Consider the following 25,417-nt stretch of genomic DNA (forward strand, 5'->3'; position numbering starts at 1 on the left):
GCCTCACATTCTCAGACCAAGAGGGACTAGCAGGGCCCCAGATGCAGCTTGCTTGGTATAGCTGGGGTAACGTTTACAAACCCCGACTCAGGCCAGGTGTGCTCAGGATCTTCCGAAGGCGGGGCCTGACTCCTCGTTTTGGGCATATTCAGTCAGGCCATGTGGCTCTGATCTGAAATCAAGCAAACCTTGGTGGTTTCACACCTCACGAGTTGATGGGGTCAGCTCATGGGGTGCGAACCACCCGTGGGCTGATTTACATGAACCCCCTCAACGCTACCAGCAGCGGGCTCATTTCACTCCACCCTCCAGCGACCCCTGATCGCCACAGGCCATGCTGGCCTCCAAAGGGCATTTCTATGTCATACTTGTCCTCTGTTGGATGACAGCTTGCCATGACTCTTGAAGGAAAGGGCTGTGAATACAGGGGAGGGAATGGACCCATAAGAATAACTATGCAGTGAGCCTCTTTCCCTACTGAAGACCACTGAGACTCAGGCAAAGCATCAGTAGGCTATTAACAGCACCCTCCCCGCCACCCCCAGCGGCACTCTGCTGGTCTATATATGGCCATGAAGATCAGACACGCTGCCAGGCCATGGGCACCGTTGGCATGTGATGCTATCCCACCATTCACAGCTTGCCCCAGCCTTGAGCTCGACAAGCCTGAGACCCAGCTTGCTCTGGCACTGGAAGAGGGTTTTCTGCAGGTGGGTGTTGAGATTATTGAGAGGAAGCCTCAGGGTCAAAGGAAAACAATACAAAGTGCTGCAATGTCAGCAGGGCCTGAGGCCACCTCAACTGAAGCTCTGCATTCATTCTAAAGACACGTGGCAAGGCTGTATTTCAGAGTATGGTCTCCTTCCCTGCAGTGCCATTTTAGTGAGCAGACTCCCCCCAGGCACTGATACTGGGACCCACGTGGGGTGGACACTATCTGCTCAGACTTTGTCCACTGTCTCAGAAGAGCCAGATGGATCTGCTTAAAACTATCAGCACTGAAACAGCTGGGCTGACATTTACATTGTTGTCACTAGGTTTCAGAGTTAACAACTCGCTGAGGTGAAATGGGCAGTTCCCCTTTACACATTACCTTTGAATTTTCCCCCGTGTGCCTATGAAATCCTGAGGTCCTGATTCTCCTCTCAAGCAGGAGTAACTCCCTTGAAATCAACAGCGGCCAAAGCAATGTAAGCAGTGGAGAGTCAGACCCTACAGTGCATTTGAGACTTGTTTCTAAGTCTAGCCCCAGCCTTGGTCCTGCTGCCCTATCCGTTGGAGAAGGGAATGGATTTGTCCCCCAGAAAGAAACTGTAAGAGTGAATGGGCCTGATTCAAAACACAGTGGAGTGAACAGGAGCCTTTCCATTGATTTCAATGGACTCTGGATCAGGGTCTTGCTGAGCCCCTCCTTATCCACTCACATGTGCACTCAGAAGGGAGAAACCCAGACTGCCTTGTCTCTGTAATTATTTTCTTTACCATTCTAAATGAAAGGAAGACGACTGCTTCAGCAAGGACACTCTCTCTCAGTCTCCGAGGCCCCAACTGAGCTGCTCAGGTCGCATTTTCGAGCGATGTCTTGTGCCCCGCCAGGGAAAGACCTGTCCATTTGCAGCTTTGCTGCGTGCCCCGGTAGAGAGTGAGAAAAGCGCACTGGGGCAAGGGAGGCAGGGCTGGACGGAGGGAAATGCCGTCGGGCCGTACTTACGTGTTGTGGAGCACACACCAGCCACAGTGGGGGTCCCCGGAGCCCAGGCAATTGCTGCAGGTCTTGTACTGCCCGCACGACTCCACGGGCACTCTGGTCAGCTGCGGGAGGAAGGGAGAGAACATTTCAGTCTTGCTACACTGCTGCCAGTTTCTTTCTGGAGTGCAGGGTGCGACGCCATTCACGCTCCTTGCTGCAGCGATCTTCTCCTGGAGCCAAGCCTCTAAGAAGGGAACCTGTGCAGAGCTCCCCAGGCCAGCCACGCAGGGAATGCTGCAGTGTGGACTCTGAATACAGCTGTTTGTAACACACATTGGTCCGAATTCTAACCTGGCATAACCCTATTACAATCAATGGCATTACACCAGGAGACTCAGCCCCATACCTCCCTCTCCCCTGCTCACACACACACACAACACTGAAACAAACACCCACATGCAGGCTAACGTCCTCCCCACCCCACACATACTGCTGTATGGCTTCAGTTACACGATTCTGTTTGGACAGGCCTGGGCTCAGCACAGCAGACAGCCTGTTTGCAAAGCACGGCTCTAGAACACATTGCTAAATTGCTAATTCATCAGATCAGCGCACCTTCGGCTTATGCCCTAGATGGCAACTGCAGGGTCTGAACTGGTAACACAGGCTCTGAAAGTAGCTCTCTAGCTACCTCTCTCTGGGACTTATATGGCCCCCTTTTACCACAGCATCTGATCCTCACAACACCCCTGAGAGCTAGTGCAGTCCCACTATCCCCATTTTAGTGATGGGAACTAAAGCACAGCAAGGCTAAGTGCCTTGACCAAGGGCACACAGGAAATCTGGGGTGGAGCAGGGATCGAAACCCAAGTCCTAGGATAACAGCCTACAACCACTTGGCCATCCTTCCATTCTAAGAGCTCTCTCCTGTTCTCCTGTCTCAGGCCTCTCTGCCACGCTTACTCCATGGTGAATATTTTCTTGGCCAATAAATCACACACCAGGTATCACCCACAAGCCCATCTTTTCCTCTGGAAACTCCAGCTATTTTATTTTCCACGTGCATCCATGTGCAGCTATCATTCCTCTAGCCCTCGGCCCCCTGGACTTCACCTCCAACACCACCTTAGCTTAGGGCAGCCGAAGGAATTTCAAAACCTCCTATAATTTTCAACCATTCCCAGTGGTTGTTTATACACCGCATTTCGCTCCAGTTGGGCTTTCTGTTTACACACAGCTTCACTTCCTGGTTTTCCTATCCTAGCCCAATGCTGTTGCCAGCTGACACACTGGTACAGTGTCTCTTTGTCCCCCTCTAGTGGCGAGACAACATAAAGAGGGTTACGACTTTATCCATGCCTCCAAGGTGCCAGCTGGGCTCCTGTTACTCAGTGTGCAGAGGTGCTAATCTCCAGAGAAGGCTACAGGATATAAGCAGTGAGAGAGCTGGAACTACCAGCACTGTGTTCTGAAAGAGACGGTTGCGAGCCTGGCTGCAGAGAAGAGTTTTTAACCCATCCCACAGCAAGTAAGCATCTTTGCATATTCCTCACTCTCTTTCTTTCTTTTTAATTAAAACATTTCATAGAGTCATAGAGTTTAAGGCTAGAAAGGACCTCTCTGATCATTTAGTCTGACCTCCTGTATAACAGGCCACAGATTTCCATTTTATTAGGCTTTCTTTTTTTAACCAAAATCTACATTTTGTGCCCAATGACCTGAGAGTGTCTTTCCCACTGACTGAGCTCCAGAGTGGACCCGTAATACACAGTCAATCGCCCGTGCCTTCATACCAGCCCATGATGGCAGGGCAAGTTTATTCCTTATGATAATACAGTATGGTATTACCCTGATGAAACACCACTCAGAACCGCCAACAATAAACTGCTGAACAGCTGTTAGTGACAGAGAACAAGAGAATACATCTGGTTCTTGGGGACAATTTTTTAAAAGGATACAGCATGCAGGTGGGTTTGAACTGTGAAGTGTCAGACTAAGATTCATTCTGATGGTATCTTTGCATGAAACAAGAACAGGTTGGTTTTTTTTAACATCACAAGCAAAATCCTAGAGTTACACATCTGTGAAAATCCTTTGTTTTGTTTGGAACCTGTTTTTTGACCTGTAAACCATCACAGTCTGTGGGGAAAGGTTTCAAATCCATATTTCATAGGTCTGGCAGGACTTTCCCCAGAAATCCTCAGATCGACCCATGGCATATTTTATTCATCCATTTTACCATTGCCTGTGGTAAATCTCCCAAAGAAACTAGCTGCTGCAGCTGGGCACTTTTACATAACTATGGGCAAACGTCAAAAGCTCAAAGAAACCTCTAGAAGATTGGGCCTACAAAAGTGGCCATGGAAATGTCATGAGTACAGACCAACGGGGTAGAGGAAATAGGGGAAATAATGCAGGGGAAACAGGATACAAACTTTTTCACACCTTCAAAAAGTTTTGGTGGAAGGTTCAAGAGGTTATGGGCATGCTATGGGGGGGATGGGGTGGAGAGTCCATAGAGTTATAGAGTTTATGGTCAGAAGAGACCATTAGATCATCTAGGCTGACCTCCTGTATATAGAATTTCACTCAGATACTCCAGTATTGAGCCCAATAACTTGTTGGACTTGGGGATAATCTACACTTCAAAGGTTTTGCCAATACAGCTCTACCAGCAGAGCCCCTAGTGGAGATGCATCTTATTCCGTAAAAGGAGTTCTTTTGCCAGGATAGTTAAACCACCTCCCTGAATGACATAACCTGTACTGGTATAGCTGCACCTACATGGAGTGGTTCGCCGGTACCGCTATGTCAGTCAGGGTGTGTGTTTTTTTCACACCCACGACCAACATAGATGTGCCAACCAAACTTGGTATGGTAGACCCGTCCTTACACCTATCTCTCAGAAAGGCATCCAGTTTTGATTTGAAGACATCAAGAGAGGAAAACTCTATGACTTCCCTTGGTAGTGTGTTCCTCTGGTTAATCACCCTCTGTTAAAAACTGGGCTGGGTTGGTTCTTCCTTTATCAGGTCTGGTTGGACCATCCCTAGATCTTAACCCAGTAAAATACTTGCAAAAGTAGGTCATAATTCAGTGGTTAAAGACTGTAAAACTGTCCTTCCCAAATGCAAAAGCAACTTATTATGTATTTGACCTTCATCCACCTTGAAGGATAGAAACTTGTAAGTAAAAGTGGGCCTAAGCTATGAAGTTCAGGTCCAAATCCAAACTACGCTGAAGTTAGACAGGGTTCTGATCTGATTTTCCACTTTAATTAGAGACCTCAATTTCCCCAAAGTCTGACAGGGCTCTAGCCCTGCTTGCATCTGTCTGATATAAACAGGTCTGAGCCGTGAAGTTCAGATTGGAATGTGCACTTCTCCATCATCGGATGGGGTTCCAGTCTGGTGTTCTGGTCCAGACTCACCTCTAGTTGTGGCTACGGCATTAGAATGAAAGGGGAGCTCTGCGGAAAAGGCAACGCTCCGTCAAGCTAGAAGCAAAAGCCTGACTGTGCTAGTAGCAGGTGTAACTAGCCAGGTCGGGTGGCCTCATTGGCAAATTGTTGCAAAGATGTAACAGAAATTAGCTGCCTATGTAGGTTTTTGTATAGTTGCCCACTACTGTGGTATCTGAGCGCCATTCAGCCATCCAATGAGAGCAGTAGCGGGACCTAGGGAGTATGGTGATATCACATACCTGGCCCTGTACTGCATGCTTCCCATCTGGTGAACTTGAGAGACATGGGTATGTGCTACAGCAACACATTATGTTTGTGTTCATGCCTCCGAGACACACAACTACCCAGTATGAACTCACACCAAACCATGTGCCATGTTCCGTGGTGTAGGCCCTAGTGATCGGTGTCCAGTATAACACTCCTACCATGTCTGCTATTGCTGGTACAGTGGGCCCTGTATGAATTCATCTCAAGCAGCTTTATCGTGAGATTAATTAGAATTGTACCATGCTGATAAATGTCTTGAGCTGTAGTGTCAGACCTTCTAATTAATAAAGGGAGAGACTACAAAAAACAGAGGAGTGGTGACTGAAAGGAAAGCCACCAAGGGGTCATCAGCTTAAGAGAAGGGAACATTGAGCAAATAAGCAACATCAGAGCTCATATTTTACCCTGGAACATAATCTGTAATTAATTCAGCTCATCTCTGTGAGTCTAAAGTTTCGAGAGCTGTCCATGCCCTCTAGGAGCAATCAGCCTTTGACGGTGCCCCAAAGATGTATGAAAAAGAAAAGTCCACACAATCCTGTAATCACGTCTTCTCCTCACATTCCTGACAGAGGCATTCAATCGAGTCATTTTCTGAAGGCTAAAACTATCTCTGAAACCAGATTTTTATTCCCACCAGGAGCAGCAGAAGCGCCTTAAAAGTGGGGGGCCACCAGTGCCCAAACCATGGCCCTTCCCCCCAAGCCCCTGCCCTCACACCACCCATTCATGACCAGGCCCTGCCCTTGCACGACCCCTTCTCCCCAAGCTCCCCCCGTTCCCCACACTCCCGCCTTTGTACCACCCATTCCCACCCTTACAGCCAGTAAAAAGGTGGAGGGCTATCCCCTTTTTAGAGTGATGGTGCCATGGCCCCTGCCCCCCCACCCCCACTCCAGCACCCCTGATTCCCACTCCACCCCTTTGACAAACTGAAGCCATTCCAGATGACACTTCTTAGTAGTGATCTTCTACCAAGGTGCAATTTTGATGAGTGTCTGGGGCACCCCTAACGAAGGGTGGGGAGAGCTGAGATTCCAAACACTGAGGCACCTCTGGTGTGGAACAGCACGAGCTGGGATATTATTTGTATTACTATTGTGCCTAGAGGCCTAACCAATATCAGGCCCCATTGTGCTCGTCAGCAGGTACACTTAGTAAGAGGCTGTCCTGGCCTCAAAGAGCTTGCAATCAACATAGACAAGACAGATAAAGGACATATTGCTATCCTCATCTTACAGATGGAAACAGAGGCTACAACTGAGTGATTTGCCTAGGGTCACACAAGGAGTCAGTGGCAGAGCCAGGAGCTGAACCTAAATCTTCCATGTCCTAACTGAGCGCATAGGTGCCGACTTCCTCTCTACTCGGGCCTGGGGGGGGGGGCAGGTGCTCAACACACACCACCCTCCTCCTCAGGCTTGCCCCAACTCCACCCCTTTCTCCAAGCCCCCAACCCTTCCCTGCCTCTTCCCACCCCTGCTCTGCCCCTGGCCCTTCCCCCACTCCACCCCTTCCCAAAGCCCCACCTCCACCCTGCCTCTTCCTGCCACCGCTCTGCCCCCGGCCCCGACCCCACTCCACCCCTTCCCCCAACACCCCACCCCACCTCTTTCCATGCCCGCTCTTCCCCTGCCCCACCTCTTCCCACCCCTACCCCCAAGCACGCCCCATCCCCGTTCCTCCTCCTCCCCCCCAGTGCCTCCTTCATGCCACTGAACAGCTGTTCCACGGCGTACAGGAGGCACTGGGAGGGAGGGGGAGGAGTTGATCGGTGGGGTGCTGGGGGCAGGGAGCTTGGCTGCTGGTGGAAGCTAAGCACTCACTAATATTTTTCCATGGGTGCTCGGCGCCTATGACTGAGTGTCCTAACCACTTCCTCACAAATCAACTGCAAACCTGAATTCCAATCCTTACATTAACCGTAAGTAGGATCAGCTCCCTCCAAAAACCGCATCTTTCATCTTTTTCTAGTGTAACGGAGTTACATGGTGTCATTTAAAACAAAATGATTGAGGTTTTGGATTTGGTTGACAGTAACCAGCTAATCCTGTTAGTAATTTGGCTCTCCCTTCTGCCATTACACAAGGCTCCTGGTATGTGCTCAGCCCTCGTTTTCTGGCTTCCATATTTGACTTTTTTATAATTTCAGTACATACACATTCCTTTTTGCAAAGCTGCTGCCATTCTGGTCAAAATGTGAATTATTGCTCCATCTCTGCTGTTATAATTGGCTGTTAATACAGCAGCTGGATTTATTCATTCTGATAGACTAAGTCAATTTAAATGTACAAAAAGGCATCTTAAGTACCCAATTTCCTTCCCAATAGAGAAAAGATACATTTCCAAAACACTGAACGTGACTCTGTCAAGCTGTGTGGGTTCTGTGAATGCTGCTCCTATCTTTCAAGGCTCAGCTGGCCCCCCAAAAGCTGCAGCAAGATTAAGAGAGGCTGATTTCGTTTCAAAGCCCTGAATAGAGCATTCACGCTAATGCTGTTTGTTGAATAGGCTGAGACAAAAACCACCCAAGAACCAGGTTTTGTGCTCCCTTTGCAAAGCTTCTGAGGATGTGGTTAATGCAAGGGACTCTGGGAGAGATGGGATGCCAATCCGGCTTGGGCCATTGACCCTGTGACTTCAGGCAAGTCTCTGCAACTCCTGTGCGTAATCCCTGCTGGAAGGTGTGTGAAAATCAGGAACCCAACTGAAAACCAAACCCTGGGCCTGATCCACCTCTACCGTATACCGGTGTGAATCAGGAGTAAATTTTGATTTATACAATTGTAAAACCAGTTTGAGAGGAGACACTCCGGCTGGGCTAGATATGGATCGTGGGTTCCATTCCAGCCCGCATCATTGAGACAGCTCATGCAAACGACATCTCACCTCCGCTGGGGTGTGAGAATGGCACTGCAAACTGCACGCAGCTGTCCTTTCCCAGCACAGCCAAGGCGAACGCCACCCTCCTCTCCCAGCACAGCCAATGCAAACGCCACCCTCCTCTCCCAGCACAGCCAATGCGAATGTCACTCTCCTCTCCCAGCACAGCCAAGGCGAATGCCATCCTCCTCTCCCAGCACAGCCAATGCGAATGCCACTCCAAACTACTCCTTCTCAGTGTAAAGCTCCCGCACAGAATAAATCTATTCTCCTATGCTCAGAACGTTGAAAACTGGAGGCTTTAATTAAGGTGAGTTAATTGGAAGCAGCAGTCGCTGCCAAGGACATATGACACAATAATTAAGCTTGGGGTCAATATGGCTGCTGCGTGGCTCTGGCGAGGTAAATTACCTGTTCAAGTCACACATTCATTTCTGCTTATCACAGTCTCCAGGATCTGTCCCTCCCTCCTTTGTTATCTCCAACTCTCCTCTCTGTGAGAGTGGGTTCTCCTCTGTGCGGCCCATGATACTCCCAGCAATAGACAGAGGGAGATCATACGGGGAAAATATAAAGGTGAAGGAAAAAGCCTACTGGGTTCTCTACACTAAGCCAGAGAATTCACAAGGGAAAAACAAAACCCACCCCACTAGCTCAGGCCTCTGGAGGGAGGGTTCAGAGAAGCTTCCCCCAGGACCAGCAACAATCCTGGCCTCTCCCCCTTAACTTTCCTGCAAGCACCTAACTTTGGTCAACTTGCAATTCATGCCGTCCCTGAGCTCCACTCCTGATTCACGCACCTCAGCTCCCTCCAAATCCCCAGCCTGGTTACTGATGAATCTGGCCTCACGTGGTCCCACAAATTAAGTGTTTCAAATAATTGCAGGCTGCAACTCGTAAAACAAATGAGATTTGGTGAGATGTTTGCACTCAAAAGCCTTCAAAATGGAGAGCCTAGTGTCACAATTAAAGGAGAGAAAGCCCAATCTTAATGAGCGCCGGTTCCTGTGCGGTTACTGATGCGTGCATGCCGAGTGAGGGATAGATCGTTAGCTAGGCTCTATAAAGACTATATATAGATTTAATTGGGCCCAGCTATGGAATGTATGTCAAAGCGCTGGGTTTTTTGAAGTCCAGCACCACTTGAGGGCTAATGTCAAAGGCGTGAAAAGCTAAATCATCCAGGGAAAGTCTGAGTGTTACTGCTAATGATGATGGCTACAATGTTCCGCCCTCTCCCCAGGTCACCTTGCTCCACCATCTCCTCAAGAGGAGTTCCATCCCCTCCCTCAGTTATCTGGTCCATCTTCTTGCCAGTGCATCCACACCTTCCCTCTCCTCACATTAACACACCTCTGCCATCCCCACCTTCTCCCCAGCCTGTCTGTAATTGTTTGGGGTTTGCAGGAAGCAGTTGATGTGGGAGCTGATGGCGTACGTAGATGTTGGTCTGGTACGCAGAGCAAACGGCTGAGGAACAGGAAGGAACCCTCACTGAAAGGTGAGCTGATTTGGGGGGAAACAATCAGAATAATTTCAGCAACATTAGATATTTCCTTCCCATGAGCCTCAGCACTTCCTGGTTGTGGGTGGAAGCAGAACTGTTCAGATGCCCCTAGAAAAGCTGTCCTTACAGCACTTCCCTATGACACTGCGGGAACAAGGACTCTCAAGAGCCAGCTTGTTCCCCTCCAGTGCGTGGGAGACTCAGTAGGACAGATGCAAACCTTTGGATTTCCCTATGAACCAAACATCTGAAACGTCTGAGTTCACCCACCACTAGCCCAAACATGTCCAGGCCTCCTTCACTATGTGACTACAATCCACTAATTTGAACAACTTCTTCCTCAGCCTTGGAATTCAATGCACTTTATAAAGGTGGGCAAGCATCATTAGTCCCATTTTACAGGTAGGCAAACTGAGGCCTAGAGACACAAAGAGACTTAACCAAGGCTACACAGCGAGCCAGTGGCACAGTCTGAATTAGAACACGGGTCTCCTGTCTGGTAAGCTCCTGCCTAAAGTGGGCCATCGCTAAAAGCAGGGTGCTGTTTCCTATCCCAGTTTCTTGGAGGAAATACATTTCCCTGCGTGGAAAGGGACAGTAATACTTCCCCTACTGTGACACTGGCAGACCAGGTGCCAGCTCATGCCAGGGTCCCCATGTCTCAACTGACTACTAACGAACACGTAGCTGGGATCAGCCTGGCTCACCTGTGTGCTTGTCTTGTTAAAATAGGTATTAGAATTATAAGACTGTGTTTAGTATTTGGACTTCATTGAATGCTTGTAAACTGCTGCATGCTTTAATCTCACATGAAACCTCTGTATCTCATATGTAAGGCAGTACTTGAGCATTTGTACTGAGGAGCTTGTCTGCGCCACTGTAGTGTTTTAGCGAAGATATTACTACACCAACGGGAGAGTTTCTCTGGTCAGCGCAGTTAATCCAGCTCCCCAAGAGGCAGTAGCTATGTCGATTGGAGAAGGTCTCCCGTCGACATAGCACTGTCTACATGGGGGCTTAGGTGTGGATTTTTCACACCCCTGAGCGACATATTATACTGATATAAGTTTGTAGTGTAGACCTGGTCTAAGTCCCCGTGAGTGTGTAAATCACCAGAAAGAAGAGAGACATTAACTAGTGTGACGTGCTGGTCTCCAACAGAAGTATGGTATGGTATGTCCAGCCCAAAAGGGAAGGTCCTTCGACACCAGGTGGGCTATTGTGGGACATTAAAGAGGACAAAAGACTGTTGTTCTGCTATCCCTCCCATGAAGATGAGTCATGCAAGTGGATTCCTCCTATCAGTTGAGACCACAGCTCAGAGCACATGGGAGGAGGGGATAAAAACCCTTAACAAGAAGAAACTGTATCTCTTTGCCGCTTGGACTCTGGGGTGCAAGGTTTCTAGGCATAAGCATGGGATCCCCAGCTGATGAGTTTAGTCCTGAAGGACATAGAGACCTTGCTTATTATAGAAGCTCCTTCTACCTTTCGAAACTTAAGATAGTAACTCATGTGTGTATCTATGTTTACCTGCTTTAACCTTATAAATAACCCTCATTTCCTTTTCCTATTAATAAATCTGTAGATAGTTTATCATAGGATTGGCTACTAGACTTGTTTTTAGTGTGAAATCTAATGTGCAATTGACCTCGGGTAAGTGACTAGTCCTTTGGGACTGGAAGTAACTAGACTATTGCTGTGATTCTTGGTGTAAGGGATCATCTATCACAAAGCTAGGCTCAGTTGGGTGGCAAGACAGACTGGAGAACCCAAGGGGACTGTCTGTAACTCCATGGTTAGGCTGTTATAGTGCATGAGGAGTCTACAGGTGATCATTGGTTGGTGAAATCTAAGTATAAAGCTCACAGCCAATTTGGGGTCTGTGCCCTGGTTCTTAGGAGTCTGCCCTGAGATTGGAACTCACTGCAAGGCAGCTTGACACCCCTCCAACCACTCAGTCTCTCTCCCTTCATCTGTCGACTCTGTTCTCCACTGCGAGTAGTTTTCCATGCAGTGCCCTCCACTCTCCGCTGACACTCTCTGAGCAGCGTTCATCGGTCTTCCCCAAACACAACTACGATAGCATCAACAGAGATACTGTAAGGTCAGGCCAGCTTATCTACAAACTAGAGGCCTAAGATCTAAGACCTGGGCAGTTGAAGAGCAATAAGATGCATTCACAATTCATCTGGGCTATGGCTAACAAACTCCAGCCAATAAAAGAGTGAGAGAGAGAGACTTTATTCATGACTATCTGAATACCTGTTCGTGCATGGAGCTGTAGCCACCTCCATAGTGTTAACAGTGTCTGAGTCTAGAGCTAACAAGCAGCCATGGGAGAAAAGATAGCAGCCTGGGCTTTCAAATATATGTTACAATTTGTAAAATGAGGGAAAACCAGCAAATGCCATTACTGCTGGAGGAAGCTCACGAAGGCTCAGCTATATACTCAGAAGCTGGGTCAATCATTAGCGCTACCCAGCTTTGGTCATTTTGAGGCATCTGTGCAATTGTTTCTTGGGCTGATGTTCAGCTGGGTTCTGACACCCCAGAGTTTCAGGTTGGAATGAACCAAAAAGCTCCAAGAGAAGCTCAGTTGGAAACGGCAGCATTTTTCACAAGTTCAAGTTTCACACGTCTTCGATCAGAGCTGGGCCTGAGATGAAAAATTCAGATCCAGACACTGAAACCTCCCTCCCAGCCCCTCGAAGTGTATTTCCGTCGATGGATCAGAAGGCTAGGTCAGGGCTGTAGGTTCTGTACATTCTCCAAGAGCTTTCTTAGCTAATTGTACCACCATCAAAGGAAAGTTCTAGGGTGTTCAAGTTCAGGGATTTCATAGATTCACAGAGTTTAAGGTCAGAAGGAACCACTAGATCATCTAGTTTGACATCCTCTATGTCACAGGTTATTACATTTCACTCCACCGCCCTGAATTGAGCCCAATAGCTTGTCTTTGACTAAAATATAACTTGTGATTGGCTAAAGCATTTCGTCTGGAAAGGCACCCAGTCTGGATTTGAAGACATCAAGAGATGGAAAATCCCTCACTTCCGTTGATAGCTTGTTCCAATGGTTAATCATCCAAACTCTTAAAATTTGTGCCTGTTTCTCATCTGAATTTGTCTGGCTTCAGCTTTCAGCCACTGGTTCTTGTTATGCCTTTCTCTGCTAGATTAGATAGCCTTTTGATAATTTGATTTTCTCCTCAGGAAGGTGCTCATACACTCTAATCAAGTCACCTCTCAGTCGACTTTCTGATAAGCTAAACAGGTTGAGTTATTTAAGTCTCTCACTATGAGGAATTTTCTGTTCTCAAATCATTTTTGTGGCTCTTCTCTGCACCCTTTCCAATTTTTCAACATCCTTTTGAAAATGTGGATACCAGAACTGTACACAGTACTCCAGTATCGGTCTAACCAAACTATGAACAGAGGGAAAGTCACCTCGCTACTCCTACTGCCCTGTTTATACCTCAAAGGATTGCATTAACCCTATTTGCCACAGCATTGCATTGGAAGCCCATGTGATGCCTAAATCCTTTTCAGAGGCACTGTCTTCTAGGTCACACTCACCTATTCTGTAGGTGTGGCCTGCATTATTTGCCACTCTGATATTTTTGTGTCATCTGCAAATTTTATTAGCAGTGATTTTGTATTTACTTCCAGATCACCAATGAAAAAGTTGAATAGTGTTGGGCCTACTACTAATCCCTGCGGAAACCCGACAGTAGCAGCCCCATTAACAACCATTTTTTGATATGTCAGTTAGCCCATTCTTAATCCATTTAACGTGTGCTTGATATTGTTTTGTGATTTTTTTAATCAGCATGTCATGCAGTACTAAGACAACACAACTATGCAGTTACCATTATCAATCAAACTTGTAATCTACTCTAAGAACTAAATCAGGCTTGTTTGAAAAGACCTACCGTCCATAAAACCATGCTGACTGATTGGTTCAGTTTGACCCAATTTAGAGATTTGCACCAGAAGCAAGATCTCGGTATGGCTCCCCCATCAGAGTTCAGGTTTGATCCATTTCCTGCGGTTTTGTTCAGGACCATCTCTCTCCTCACCATTAAAGGTGATCTCTACTGGGAGCTTCTCTTTCCTTTGGGTTTCTATCTTCTTGGACTGAGGTGATTTCTGACCACTAGCTAGACCAAGGACTTGAGACTCCAGCTCCCACCAATGGCTTACGGCACATGCACACATGGAACCCAGAGCCCTTGTGGGGAATGGATGGCTTAGGAACTGGTAATGAGGCAGTAGATCACTGATTCAATCCAAGGACTTGATTACCCTCTGATGGCTCTTTGGAAGACGATGTGAAATGGGGGTCTTGATTCAATTCTGAATTGTCAGGCACCCACATCACAAAATCCACCACTAGGCAGGCCCCTTGCCCAACAGAAAAGTCTGAACAGGCAGAGAGACTAATGGTGTCTGATGGCTGTAGGGAAAACACATCAAGTGGACCACATCTGAGGCACAGTTCCCCAGAGACAGAGATGCCAAAGTACACAAAGACCCTACAGAGCTTTTGCTGATACTATCCAGGTGGTCTCCAGGATGGTATCTTGAAAGCGAGTGGGATCAGCACACTGAGATATGTCAAAGGAGCTCTCCACATGGAAGATCAAAGTAATTCTAACACCGTGGCTCTTATTACATGTAGCTCTTTAAAGGAATCACTTACAAAAGCCCACAGTGCAATCTGAGTTGGACTCAGGGATTTGCTAAGATGCATTTCACTTGCTTTTCCAATGAACACCAAGCCTTGTTAACACAAACCTTTGTACCCAAGGCCATAAGGAAAGAGGGGGTCTATTTGGCATCAAGCTACACATGGAAAGAAATACTGCAAGACTAGAAGGGCTTGGCTTGATACACCTTCTGAAATGTTAGCGCTGTCCTATCTGTCTGTAAGTATCCAAGAATGGGGTCTTTGGTTTCAGTGGGTCTAGAAGCCAGGGCTGTGGGGAGCCTAGGTCTCTGATGCGCCCTTGTTGTCCAAGGTAGACAGATGAAGCAGCACCTCACAAATCTGGGAAGGTCAGTCCCCATGGGAAATCCTATTGCAATGCCCAAGGCGTGCTGTCGCCTGATTGGCTCACACCCACTACTTAAGGCAGGAAGTGACTGAAGTGGACTGTCCAAGCAACTGGGCAGACTCTCTGTTGCTGCTGCATTGGACCCCGCTCTTGCCTGTGTCCTGCAATCTGTATCCAACCCCTGTTCACAGTTCCCGCTCCAATTCTATTGTTCCTGGTTCCTGCCTCGGTCCTGCCCTTGTCGTCTGTTCCTGCCCTGCACCTGATCCATGCCTGATCCTTGCCTCGTTTCTGGCTCCTGCCCCTCCACTCCGTTCCTGACCTTTGGCTACCAGTCCTGGCTCCGACCCTGGCTCATTTAAGCCAGCAAACACCCCTACATGGGCACATTAATTTCTGCTTATGAGTGGTTTAGCTTAAACCTATTGTCCATCATCTTGCACTAAACTGAAATAAGTCTGGTTTTAAACCAGAGTCAGTGTCCACACAGCCTTTTGCACTGCTTTCGTATTACACTGGTTTAAAAATCTCACCTTAAGTTAAACCTTATGTAGATTAGTCCTAAGGCTGAGCCCCAGGTTCAGCCCCAGATGCCCAGTCTGAGGCCTTGGCACTGAACCAGAGCTACTTCTGCACTGGCCAGCATTGCAACTCCAGGCTGTTGGTAAAGGATGGCCAGGCGAGAAGAGCTGTCCTGGTGTTTGTATTACACACACGCTGCACGTGCTCACACACACACACGTGCCCATGCAGGCAGCCGATAAACATTTGCAAGCGTGTGCAGATTTACACAGTGCAGCAGGCAGCTGCAGAGAGCGCTACACGTCCTGGATTCCATTTCGCACCAGTGAACTGTAAAATTATAACCACGTCTTTTCCCAGCCTATTCTCTCTATCTCACACACACACACAGGCTGCAGTGACGAACAACCGAAGAAGAAGTTTAACGTTAGGCTATGTCTACACTGTCACAGTTTTTTTGCTGGAAGTTTTATTGACGATCCAAAAGTGCTAAAAAAAAAAAAATCATTGTTGCGTGTTCAAACTGTCTTGCTCTGTTGTCATAGTGTGTCCACACTTGGGTCAGTAGCAGTGACAGTGAGAGCAATCATTTCTCCACCTTCTGCCGCTAGGTCTTATGGGAAGGCAGAGTAGATCGCAGCTCATCGTGGGTCCAGGGTCACTGTCCCATGATGCATTGCTTTCCGTCCCAGCATTCCATGTGCTTCCCTCTTCGGTTCGCAGCATTTTTCAATGTCCCTTGAGTTCTTCCTGCCCCGCTACGGATCCTGTGCTGTCGTCCCATGCTCTGCTAGCTCTCAGTAGCACCTCGCGAATGGCAGTGCAGTTAATCTTGAAGTTCCAAAGTCACCGTCGCTTTGAAACAAGCACTGAGTGGTGGGATCGCAGAGTTATGCAGGTCTGGGATGACGAGCAGTGGCTGTATAACTTTCGGATGAGGAAAGCCGGTTTCCCGGAACAGTGTGCTGAGCTCACCCCAGCCCTGTGGCGCAGGGACACCCTAATGAGAGCTGCCCTCTCGGTGGAGAAGCTTGTGGCAACCACAGTGTAGAAGCTGGCGACTCACATCCTTAGAGGTTTTTAAGGTCCGGCTTGACAAAGCCCTGGCTGGGATGATTTAGTGGGTGTTGGTCCTTCTTTGAGCAGGGAATTGGACTAGATGACCTCCTGAGGTCTCTTCCAACCCTAATATTCTATGATTCTATGACTCCAGACTGCTACCCCTCGGTCGCAAGTCTCTGGTCTATCCATGAACATACTCTGCGCTCCTCTAGAAAGAGCAGCTCCCCTCCATGTCTGTTATTGCCACCAACAGCAGGCATCAAAAATAACCCTCCAAGGAGAATGAGGCCCATATGTTTACAGAGCACAGGAGAACAGGAACACATACAAGAACTGGAGATCAGATTCAAATCCCACTGAAGTCAGTGAGTGTCTTTCCTTCGACTGAAGTCAATGGGAGTTGGCTGGGGTCATTGGTGTATGTCCTGAGGGATTACAACATTCTTATGGCTTTTTCTTTAGTAAAATAGAAATCAAGTCTTGTGCCCAGCTTCCTTTCTTCAGTGAAAGTTTGTATCCTTCACAAAGAATGTATAGATTTTATAAGGAATACATCCCAGGCTTGCATGGAAAATAGGGGACATTTGTAACCCCATCATTTTTCATCTTTATTCCTTTCCTTAGAGTTGGCCCAGTAATCCATTGTGAATTCAACTCTTTTTCCCCTTTGGGATTTCTACAAATGTGTTTACTTGTTCTAGTGTGGGGGGAGGGGAAATGTCCCAAAATGAAGAATGGCACAGCAGTCAGGGCACTAGACTTGGATTCAAGCCCTTGCTCTGCCACAGATTTCCTGTGTGACCCTGGACAAGGCAGTCTCCCTGTGCTTCAGTTCCCCAGCTTTAAAATGGAGGTTACAGGCCTTCCCTAGCTCACCAGGGTTTTGGGAGGTGCCCCAGATGCGATGATCCTGAAGGTCATTTAAGAACTAGAAAGAGATAGAGAGATATGGATGTGATGGATTCTCCATCCATGGGCTTGATACAGGAATCACTGGGCAAACTTCTGGGACCCGTGTTATTCAGCAGATTAGACTCGGTAATAACAATGGTCCCTTCTGTCTTTAACTCTATGAATCTGTAAGTATTTGCCAAGTAGTTCCAATAATAATTTCCATCATGTGATGAGAATCGCTGGGATAGGCACAAACAGACCTTCTATCCAATTTAAACTTTTATCTTTTTGATGGGTTTCATCTTGGTGAATTTTAAAATAACTTTTCTCTATCAAGATTTAGATTTCAGTAGGTATGCTCTCTGTCCTAGAGGCCAGTTCCAAATTAGAAAGGCTACCCTAATTGCCTTGTTTGCAAGAAGAATAAGAATCTCTGGTTTTAGAGAAGCAGAAGAGAAAGTGGAGATGATAAAATTTACCATAAGTCTGAATTTATTTTTATTTTGCTGATGTCAGGATGTTTGACTGACCGGCTTCTCGAGCTAGGGTTTTTTCTCAACAGTTATTTTTATAGGGGTTTTATATAGACACCATTTTATGGTGACATAATGTCTTTTTAAGACATTCAACCCAGAAAAGACCATGCTAACTTCCGGAAAATGATCTTATATATCTGGACTTTTGCTGTTTCTGGTGAGTCCAATGGGCTCTGTGATATGGAAAATACCAAAAAACTTTGAAATTACTGACTTAAATGTGGAGTCCTTGTGGCACCTTAGAGACTAACAAATTTATTTGGGCATAAGCTTTCGTGGGCTAAAACCCACTTCATCAGATGCATGGAGTAGGGAGGTATAAATACACAGCATAGGAAAAGATGGGAGTTCCCTTACCAAGTGGGAGGTCAGTGCTAACACGCCAATTCAATTAAGATGGAAGTGGGCTATTCTCAACAGTTGACAAGAAGGGTGGAAATTACTTTTGTAGTGCTAATGAGGCCAATGTAATCAAGGTGGCCCATTTCAAACAGTTGACACGAAGTTGATACAGACTAACACGGCTACCACTCTGAAACCTGACTTAAATGGGACTTTTCCGAGTTGATGCTCACTAACAACGATCTAATTCAAACTAAATTGGACTGAGTTGTAGGCTCCAAGGTAGGCCTCATGCCTGATTTGCCCTAGGACTTTGGAGTGAGGCACTGCAAAGCAGAGTGAGTGAAATTCGTTAACTATAAGAATAAGGGGTAAGGCTGAGAAGCCTCTCCCTTCAGGTCAACACACTATCTGAGGGAAGACTGATGTTCCAGAATCTCCAGCACTGATCACCCATGGAGAGAGGGTGTCACAACATCTACAAATAGGTCACACCAGCCTTCAGCCAATCTCTCCCTAGACCAAGGGAAGTTCCACTTGGAAGCAGCACTGTGCCAGTAGAATATTACCAGCTGGCTCCTTGTCTGCATGTCCAGTACCTGCTCTAGGTAAGTCCAGAAGACACTGAGAACGGCGGAGTTCATGAGCCCCTTGTCATTTTCAGTATCATACTTTTTCTACTTTTCTGTTTTTGTTTTGTGTCTCTCTTGGGTGAGGTCCCAGATTTTTGTTTAATTTATTTGTAGGATGTGAAAATGGAACTATGGCGGGGGGTGAACATCCTTAAAACCCCGATGGGGAAGGTGTAAAAAGTTCCCCAGGTTTAAAGAGGCGTAAATATTGTCTCACAAATATGCTCATTGTGTATTCGGTTTAAAAGATCTGGAGAGACCCTGAGATTGTCCTCTCTCATTTCTGGGAAGTAAGAGCTGTTCAGCTTCCACTTATTAAGAGTGTTCTGTTAACGTGTGTGTGAGGGCTGGTCAAAACTTCTCCGTCATGACTGTTTTTGGCGGGAAATTGGGGTTTCCATTAAATGAATATTTTTGTGGAAAGCAGCTGCTTTCTATAGAAAATGTCAACTTCTCATACAAAAACGAGGATTGAACGCTAATCCAATATTGATGCAAACTTGCTTAACTTTTTTTATCTGATCTTGATTTGATTCTGCTTTGATAGTTGGGGTGTTTTAGTCTTACTTTAGCATTCCTAGGAATAGCTTAGCTTTGGTGATACGTTCTCTTGATTTTATTTCAGTTGTCTAAGAGCTTTATTAAAATGTATAAAACAGAGACTGACGGAGTCACATTTCTTTCCATAGGCAACATGGTTCCAGAATCTCCGAGCGCTAGGAGTGGACACCAGCCAGTCAATCTAAAAGCCTGACCAGATCCTGCTAATAAGTCTGTGGTTCTCACCCTGTTAGCTTTTGGAAGAAAAGTCAATGTATGTATCCATTAGCCTTACTGCCACACTGTTTCTGAACTGTTATTTACACGGGGTCTGTTCTCTGAATCACCACGCTGTTACGGCAAGCAGCGCTGTGACATGCAGAACTAGTGCTAGCAGTGAAGTGTCCAGCATGCCGCAGGAAAGACCCATCTGTGGTTTAGCTAGTGAGTGAGACAGACTCAACCACCTTTGGATTTCTTCTAAATTGCTGTATTGATTACAGGTTCAGAGTAACAGCCGTGTTAGTCTGTATTCGCAAAAAGAAAAGGAGTACTTGTGGCACCTTAGAGACTAACCAATTTATTTGAGCATGAGCTTTCGTGAGCTACAGCTCACTTCATCGGATGCATGCAGTGGAAACTGCAGAAGACATTATATACACAGAGACCATGAAACAATACCTCCTCCCACCCCACTCTCCTGCTGGTAATAGCTTATCTAAAGTGATCATTGAGTTGGGCCATTTCCAGCACAAATCCAGGTTTTCTCACCCTCCGCCCCCCCCCCACACAAACTCACTCTCCTGCTGGTAATAGCCCATCCAAAGTGACCACTCTCTTTACAATGTGTATGATAATCAAGGTGGGCCATTTCCAGCACAAATTATTACCAGCAGGAGAGTGGGGTGGGAGGAGGTATTGTTTCATGGTCTCTGTGTATATAATGTCTTCTGCAGTTTCCACAGTATGCATCCGATGAAGTGAGCTGTAGCTGACGAAAGCTCATGCTCAAATAAATTGGTTAGTCTCTAAGGTGCCACAAGTACTCCTTTTCTTTTTGTATTGATTACCTAAGTTATGAATTTTATTTTTGATTCAAGTCCCCTTCAGTGGGATTGGCAAAGTAATCGGGATTTAAATACTAGTGGCTTGCAGCTTTGTTGGTGTAAGGTGCTTCCTGAATTTTAAACTGGATCAGACCCAGGGTCCATCTAATCCAGTATCCTGTCTCTGACAATGACTCACAGTAGATGCTTTAGCGGAAGGTGCAAGAACCCCACAATAGACAGATGTGAGATAAACTGCCCCCTCCCCACGGGTCTCATCTTGATCTCTAGTAATCAGCATTTGGCTTAAACCCTGAATCATGAGCTTTAATATCCCTACCAACACTGTTGTTGTCATTAATTATAACAACTCTGAATAGTCTTTGCTATCCACCTAAATATCCAATCCCTTTTAAAATTGATACAGACAAGCACGTTCTGAGTTTTAAAGGCATTTCACACTTTTTATATTCCTGCCTTTGCCAGCAAGTGTATTTTTAAAAAGCTGATGCCACCACAAAAGACCCTGATGCCCCTCAAGACAGAAGCCAACTGCCTTATTCATCATCAATGAGAATCTGTCACCCAAAATGCAGAGGAGCTGCTAAGAGTCCACTCCAGGAAGCAGTGAGTTATATTCATTTTCTGGACTCCCCTCTGCACCAAGTGGTAACATACCCCCAACACATCCATCCAACATCACAGCACAGCACATTTATAGTTTGAGGTTGTGCCTGTTTTATTTTAACTACGAGTCGGCCAATCCAGTTTTTACCATATAGGATGAGGAGGTTACACCCTATATACTGGAGCAGGGCGGGTTGATCCATCAGACGAGGACAGCTGGTACTCTGACAAATTGCAGAAATTCCTACTGGGATTGTGAAGGAAAGGAGAAGAGGTACTGTAATGCCAACACGTATGTTGCATACGGTTCAGCCTTTCTGGTGATTGAGTCAGGGGCAGTTTGAAGAGAAATCCAATGTTCAGGGTTCTGCAGAGATACAATGATAAACTAAGCTGGATATTAAATGCAGCATGTGAAAGACTGACTAAGAGGGAGAAAGAATACAAAGAGTTAGAAGAACAGACTCATTAATTAGGCAGAGAGGGATACTTTGAAGTGGAAATTAGAGAACACTCAGGAGACACCAGGAACTCAGGCTGTAGACTTAACTGTATCTTCTAGGCGACAGAATAAGGTCTGGATCCCAGACAAGAGAGGGTTGTCTGAGAAGGCTAAGCAAATTCATATGTAGGACTCCCATAAGGAGGAAGCGCAAATCTGTGAGCATATCACCATAGATAGGACTTCCCCAGGGTCTTTGGGAATATCCCAGAAGCTGATAACACGAGTTTCTGAGGTGAACACTGACTACTAACCCTAGAGTTTGGCTGGATACCGTTCCCCCTGGAGTGAGTGGAGACTTTGATTAGTCATGCCAGGAGTTGATGATACATCATACAGAAGTGATAAGCCCAACAGCTCTTACTTATAAAGTTATATGTTATACGTAACGGATGACACACTCGGGACGCAGTCTGATGAGATGGTTCTGTATTACTGCTGGAAGCAATGGTGACACAGACAATCACCCTCGCTGAAGTAGTTGTGTCTGGAGAAAATTACCTGTTTTTGTAAGGGACAGCAAAGAGTTGATGGTCGACCCAGATAAGAGCCCTACAAGGGAAATGGTTGCCTTAGCTCAGAAAGGATGGTTGGCAAGAGGTTCCTCCTGGAAGGCCTCTAGTGACTTGCTAGGTATGCTCTTGAATCTGGAAATGCTCAGCTAGCACTGGAAGGCGGAGAACTATCTTCCCCATAAAGTGAGGTAAAGAATCAGGCAATAAGGAATCAAGTGCCCAAGGTGGCTGTTCAAAGAAGAAAGTTCAGGTTGTAAGGTTTGGAAAAAGACTCAGAACAAAGGGCTTAGGAATGGAAGGTCTGAGACCAGACAGCCTGTCCAAGCAGTGAACAATAAATGGGAAATGTCCCTGATAACTCATGAGGCCCCGAAAAGTGGCGGCTGGGGCAGAAGTCCAGGTGAAATGGTACAAACCAACTCATGTTCCATGATTATTCTGGTGCCTATGTGGGAAAAGACCACCTACATCAGAATACACAGTGAGGAAGGCAAAGTCTGCTTAGTACTTTCAGTGCCATTAATGGAGCATGAGGAAACTCACTGCTCCAGGCACTGAGTGAGTCAGGATGCTGTGAAAGAAGTTCAGTCCCTTCCTGAATTCAAGAGGCAGCTAGATAAAAAGGTTCGGTTGACCAGGGGTCCCAGAACAGGGGGATCAGAGGGCCATAGTCATCCCACTTTTTACCAGCCGTAACTGCGAGTGTTGCGGGGGTGGGGGTGGTGAAAAGCGTGCAGGGCACAGGGTCTTGGGGGGAAGAGGCAGCATGGGAGTGAGATCTCAGGGGAAGAGGCGGTGTGGGGACGGGTACTCAGGGAGAAGGGGCAGAGTGAGGGTGGGGCCTTGGGGGGAATGGGCAACATGAGGATAGGGTAGAAGGGCGGTACAGGGGCAGGGCCTTGGGGGCAGCATGACACAGAGGGGCAGGGCCACAATTCTGTCACTTGTGGCCCCCCCGCCGCCCACTTTTAAGGTGCTTCTGGCACTCCTGCCGTTGACTGATGTTCTCTAGACACTGACCAGCAAAGGGAGGAGCTAAAGCAACTAGAAGTGTTTGCAAAAGTCTTGTGGATGTGGAGAAACAAATATAAAGGTGGACAGAATTATTCCCACCGTGCCTGGGGCTCTGCCTGTATTTGTTAGGCAGTGCAAATTACTGAGGGCTGTTTATGAGCCCACACAAAAAACAATGAATGCTCTGTTGGAGAGGAAAATTATATGCGAATGCCGTTCTTTTAACACGCCTTTTCTTTTACCTTTTCAGTTTCACGTTCCCAAGTCCTTTGCCCTCTCTCTCTCTGCTTACTGTATTCCTGGAGGAAATGGAATTCTGACCCAGGACTACAGAGCGATAGACAGAGCCTGCCAAGGCTTGCGGGCCGTGAACCTGGAAGGGGAAGTGCAGCCACTGGGATTGTGAGCAACCTGCTCTTTTTGGGGGGAAAGGCGTTTAAAACGTGTGGCTCTTGAGGGAAAACGGATGTGTTTGATAGCTCAGTAGAGGGCTGGCCCACCTTTATGAAGAGACTGGACCCGTATGCAATAGCTAATGATGTAAATGATGAGAAAAAGGTGATGGTTTTATTGAGTGTAATGGAGGCTAAAACCTATAACCTGATGTGCCATGTACAGCTCCAGTCCGGACAAAGCGTTTGCTGAGACTGTGGAAACTCTACAAACCACCTATCCCCAAAGCCACCGGGGACTGCAAAACAGATGGGATCAAAACGAAAATGAAGCAACGGCTAAACATGTGGCTAAGCTGAGGAAATTAACAGGGCCTCCCGTGCGGACATGTAGCCAGGCTGCACACAGTGAGTGCAGTGAGTAAATGCTGTGATGTGAACAGCGCTGTACCTGTGCGGTTCCTTCATATTACCTTTGTTGAGTGACAGGCAAAAGACAACAGGGTGGCTGGTGGTAGAGCAGGCTGTCCCCGTCCCAGGCCAATGCGCCTCTACCCGGACCTGGAGGGACCACCTGTACGGGACAACAGGGGAGCTCAGTCTCCATGATGCAATCCCCGGCCTGTCTGCTGAGACAGCACACAAAGGGGCCAGCTAGTGCCAGTTCTGGTGGTTTATGTAATGCTGACTCCTGCCTCCTAGGAATTGAATTGAGACCACTGACAAATTAAATATAACCATCAGAAGGTAACTGACCAGTGCCCCTAGTAGGTAAGGCTCCATACCCCACTAACAATCCCCTGGAGCCATCCAGCCTTCCTGCTTTTTAAGTGTTCACATGCATATCCTATACGCATCCTCTGTCCATCTAACTGCAGCTGGACATCCTGGAGAAAGGAAGTCTGAGGAAAGGTATAATGGAGGATGAATGAAGGAAAAATGGTGGCAGAATAAGATCAAGACCAAGGAAAGTTCCAGTAGAATATTAGGGGGGAAACAGTTTGGATTATGGAACTGGCCACCAAGGAAGGCCTCAACATCACCTTCACTGGGAATATTTAAGGTGGGACTGAACCCCCATCTATCAGAGATGGTTCTTCGTAGATGGACTGTCTCCGTGATGATACAATGGGGAAGTACACAGCAAGATTTATACATGGGAAACGTGAGCATGGGGGACCAAAAGTCTTTCTATCACCTACACTTGCCTTCTCGCCAGTTATACAACAGATCTGCCTTCTCCATGTGGTAGCTAAGAATCTGTCGGTTCCCGTTATAAACATCATTTCCAGGGGGTTACAATTCATCCATTTTACTTTACATCTAGCTGGGAGATCAGATGCACAAATTATCATCTCAAAATACCACGGATGTTGATTTCTAAAACAAAAACCCAGTTAAGGGAACATAATGTTTAGTTGCAGGGGGGTTGGTTTGGGACGATGTTCTGTTTTAACTTAGAACAAAGGTTGACGGTTGAAATGTGATATTAGAGAGGAAGGAAATCAGACTGACAAATCAGTGCCCTTTTTCCAAATCTAAGGATCCAATTTCTCAGCTCAGCTTTCTTCCCTCTTGTTGGCTGAATTTAGACTAGGGGTTGCCACTTGATTGAAATCGTCATGTTGCGAGGTTGTGACGTTACTGATGAGTCACTTTTTTCTTGGCTACGTGACGATGCAACATCATGACACAATGTCCTACCCGTACCGTGTTAGGCTTTCTTGAATGGTCCTATTGGTTTGTCTTAAAGGGCCTGGGACAGAGCCATCAAAATTGATACTGTCATTGGCTTTCAAGACATGTTTGAGATGAGGGGCCTTGATGCAGCTGCATTGCTAGAGTGCTTAAGAGAAGACACTCCCACGCCGACAGAAGAGAGCTCTCCCATCGGCACAGTTAATCCACCTCCCCGAGAGGCGGT

The 25,417-nt window shown here is 46.9% G+C and overlaps 1 protein-coding gene across 1 annotated transcript in view; it reads right to left on the minus strand.

The window, feature by feature from the left end:
• PLXNA4 (plexin A4) overlaps positions 1 to 25,417 on the minus strand; it is a 582,073-nt gene that overhangs the window by 226,300 nt on the left and 330,356 nt on the right. The window contains exon 4 of the mRNA XM_037889370.2: positions 1,712 to 1,812. Coding sequence (XP_037745298.1) covers positions 1,712 to 1,812 — 101 coding nt within the window. The remainder of the gene's footprint in view (positions 1 to 1,711; positions 1,813 to 25,417) is intronic.

This window comes from Chelonia mydas, chromosome 1, assembly GCF_015237465.2.
Source record: "Chelonia mydas isolate rCheMyd1 chromosome 1, rCheMyd1.pri.v2, whole genome shotgun sequence".
In the NCBI taxonomy this organism is placed as follows: Eukaryota; Metazoa; Chordata; order Testudines; family Cheloniidae; genus Chelonia; species Chelonia mydas.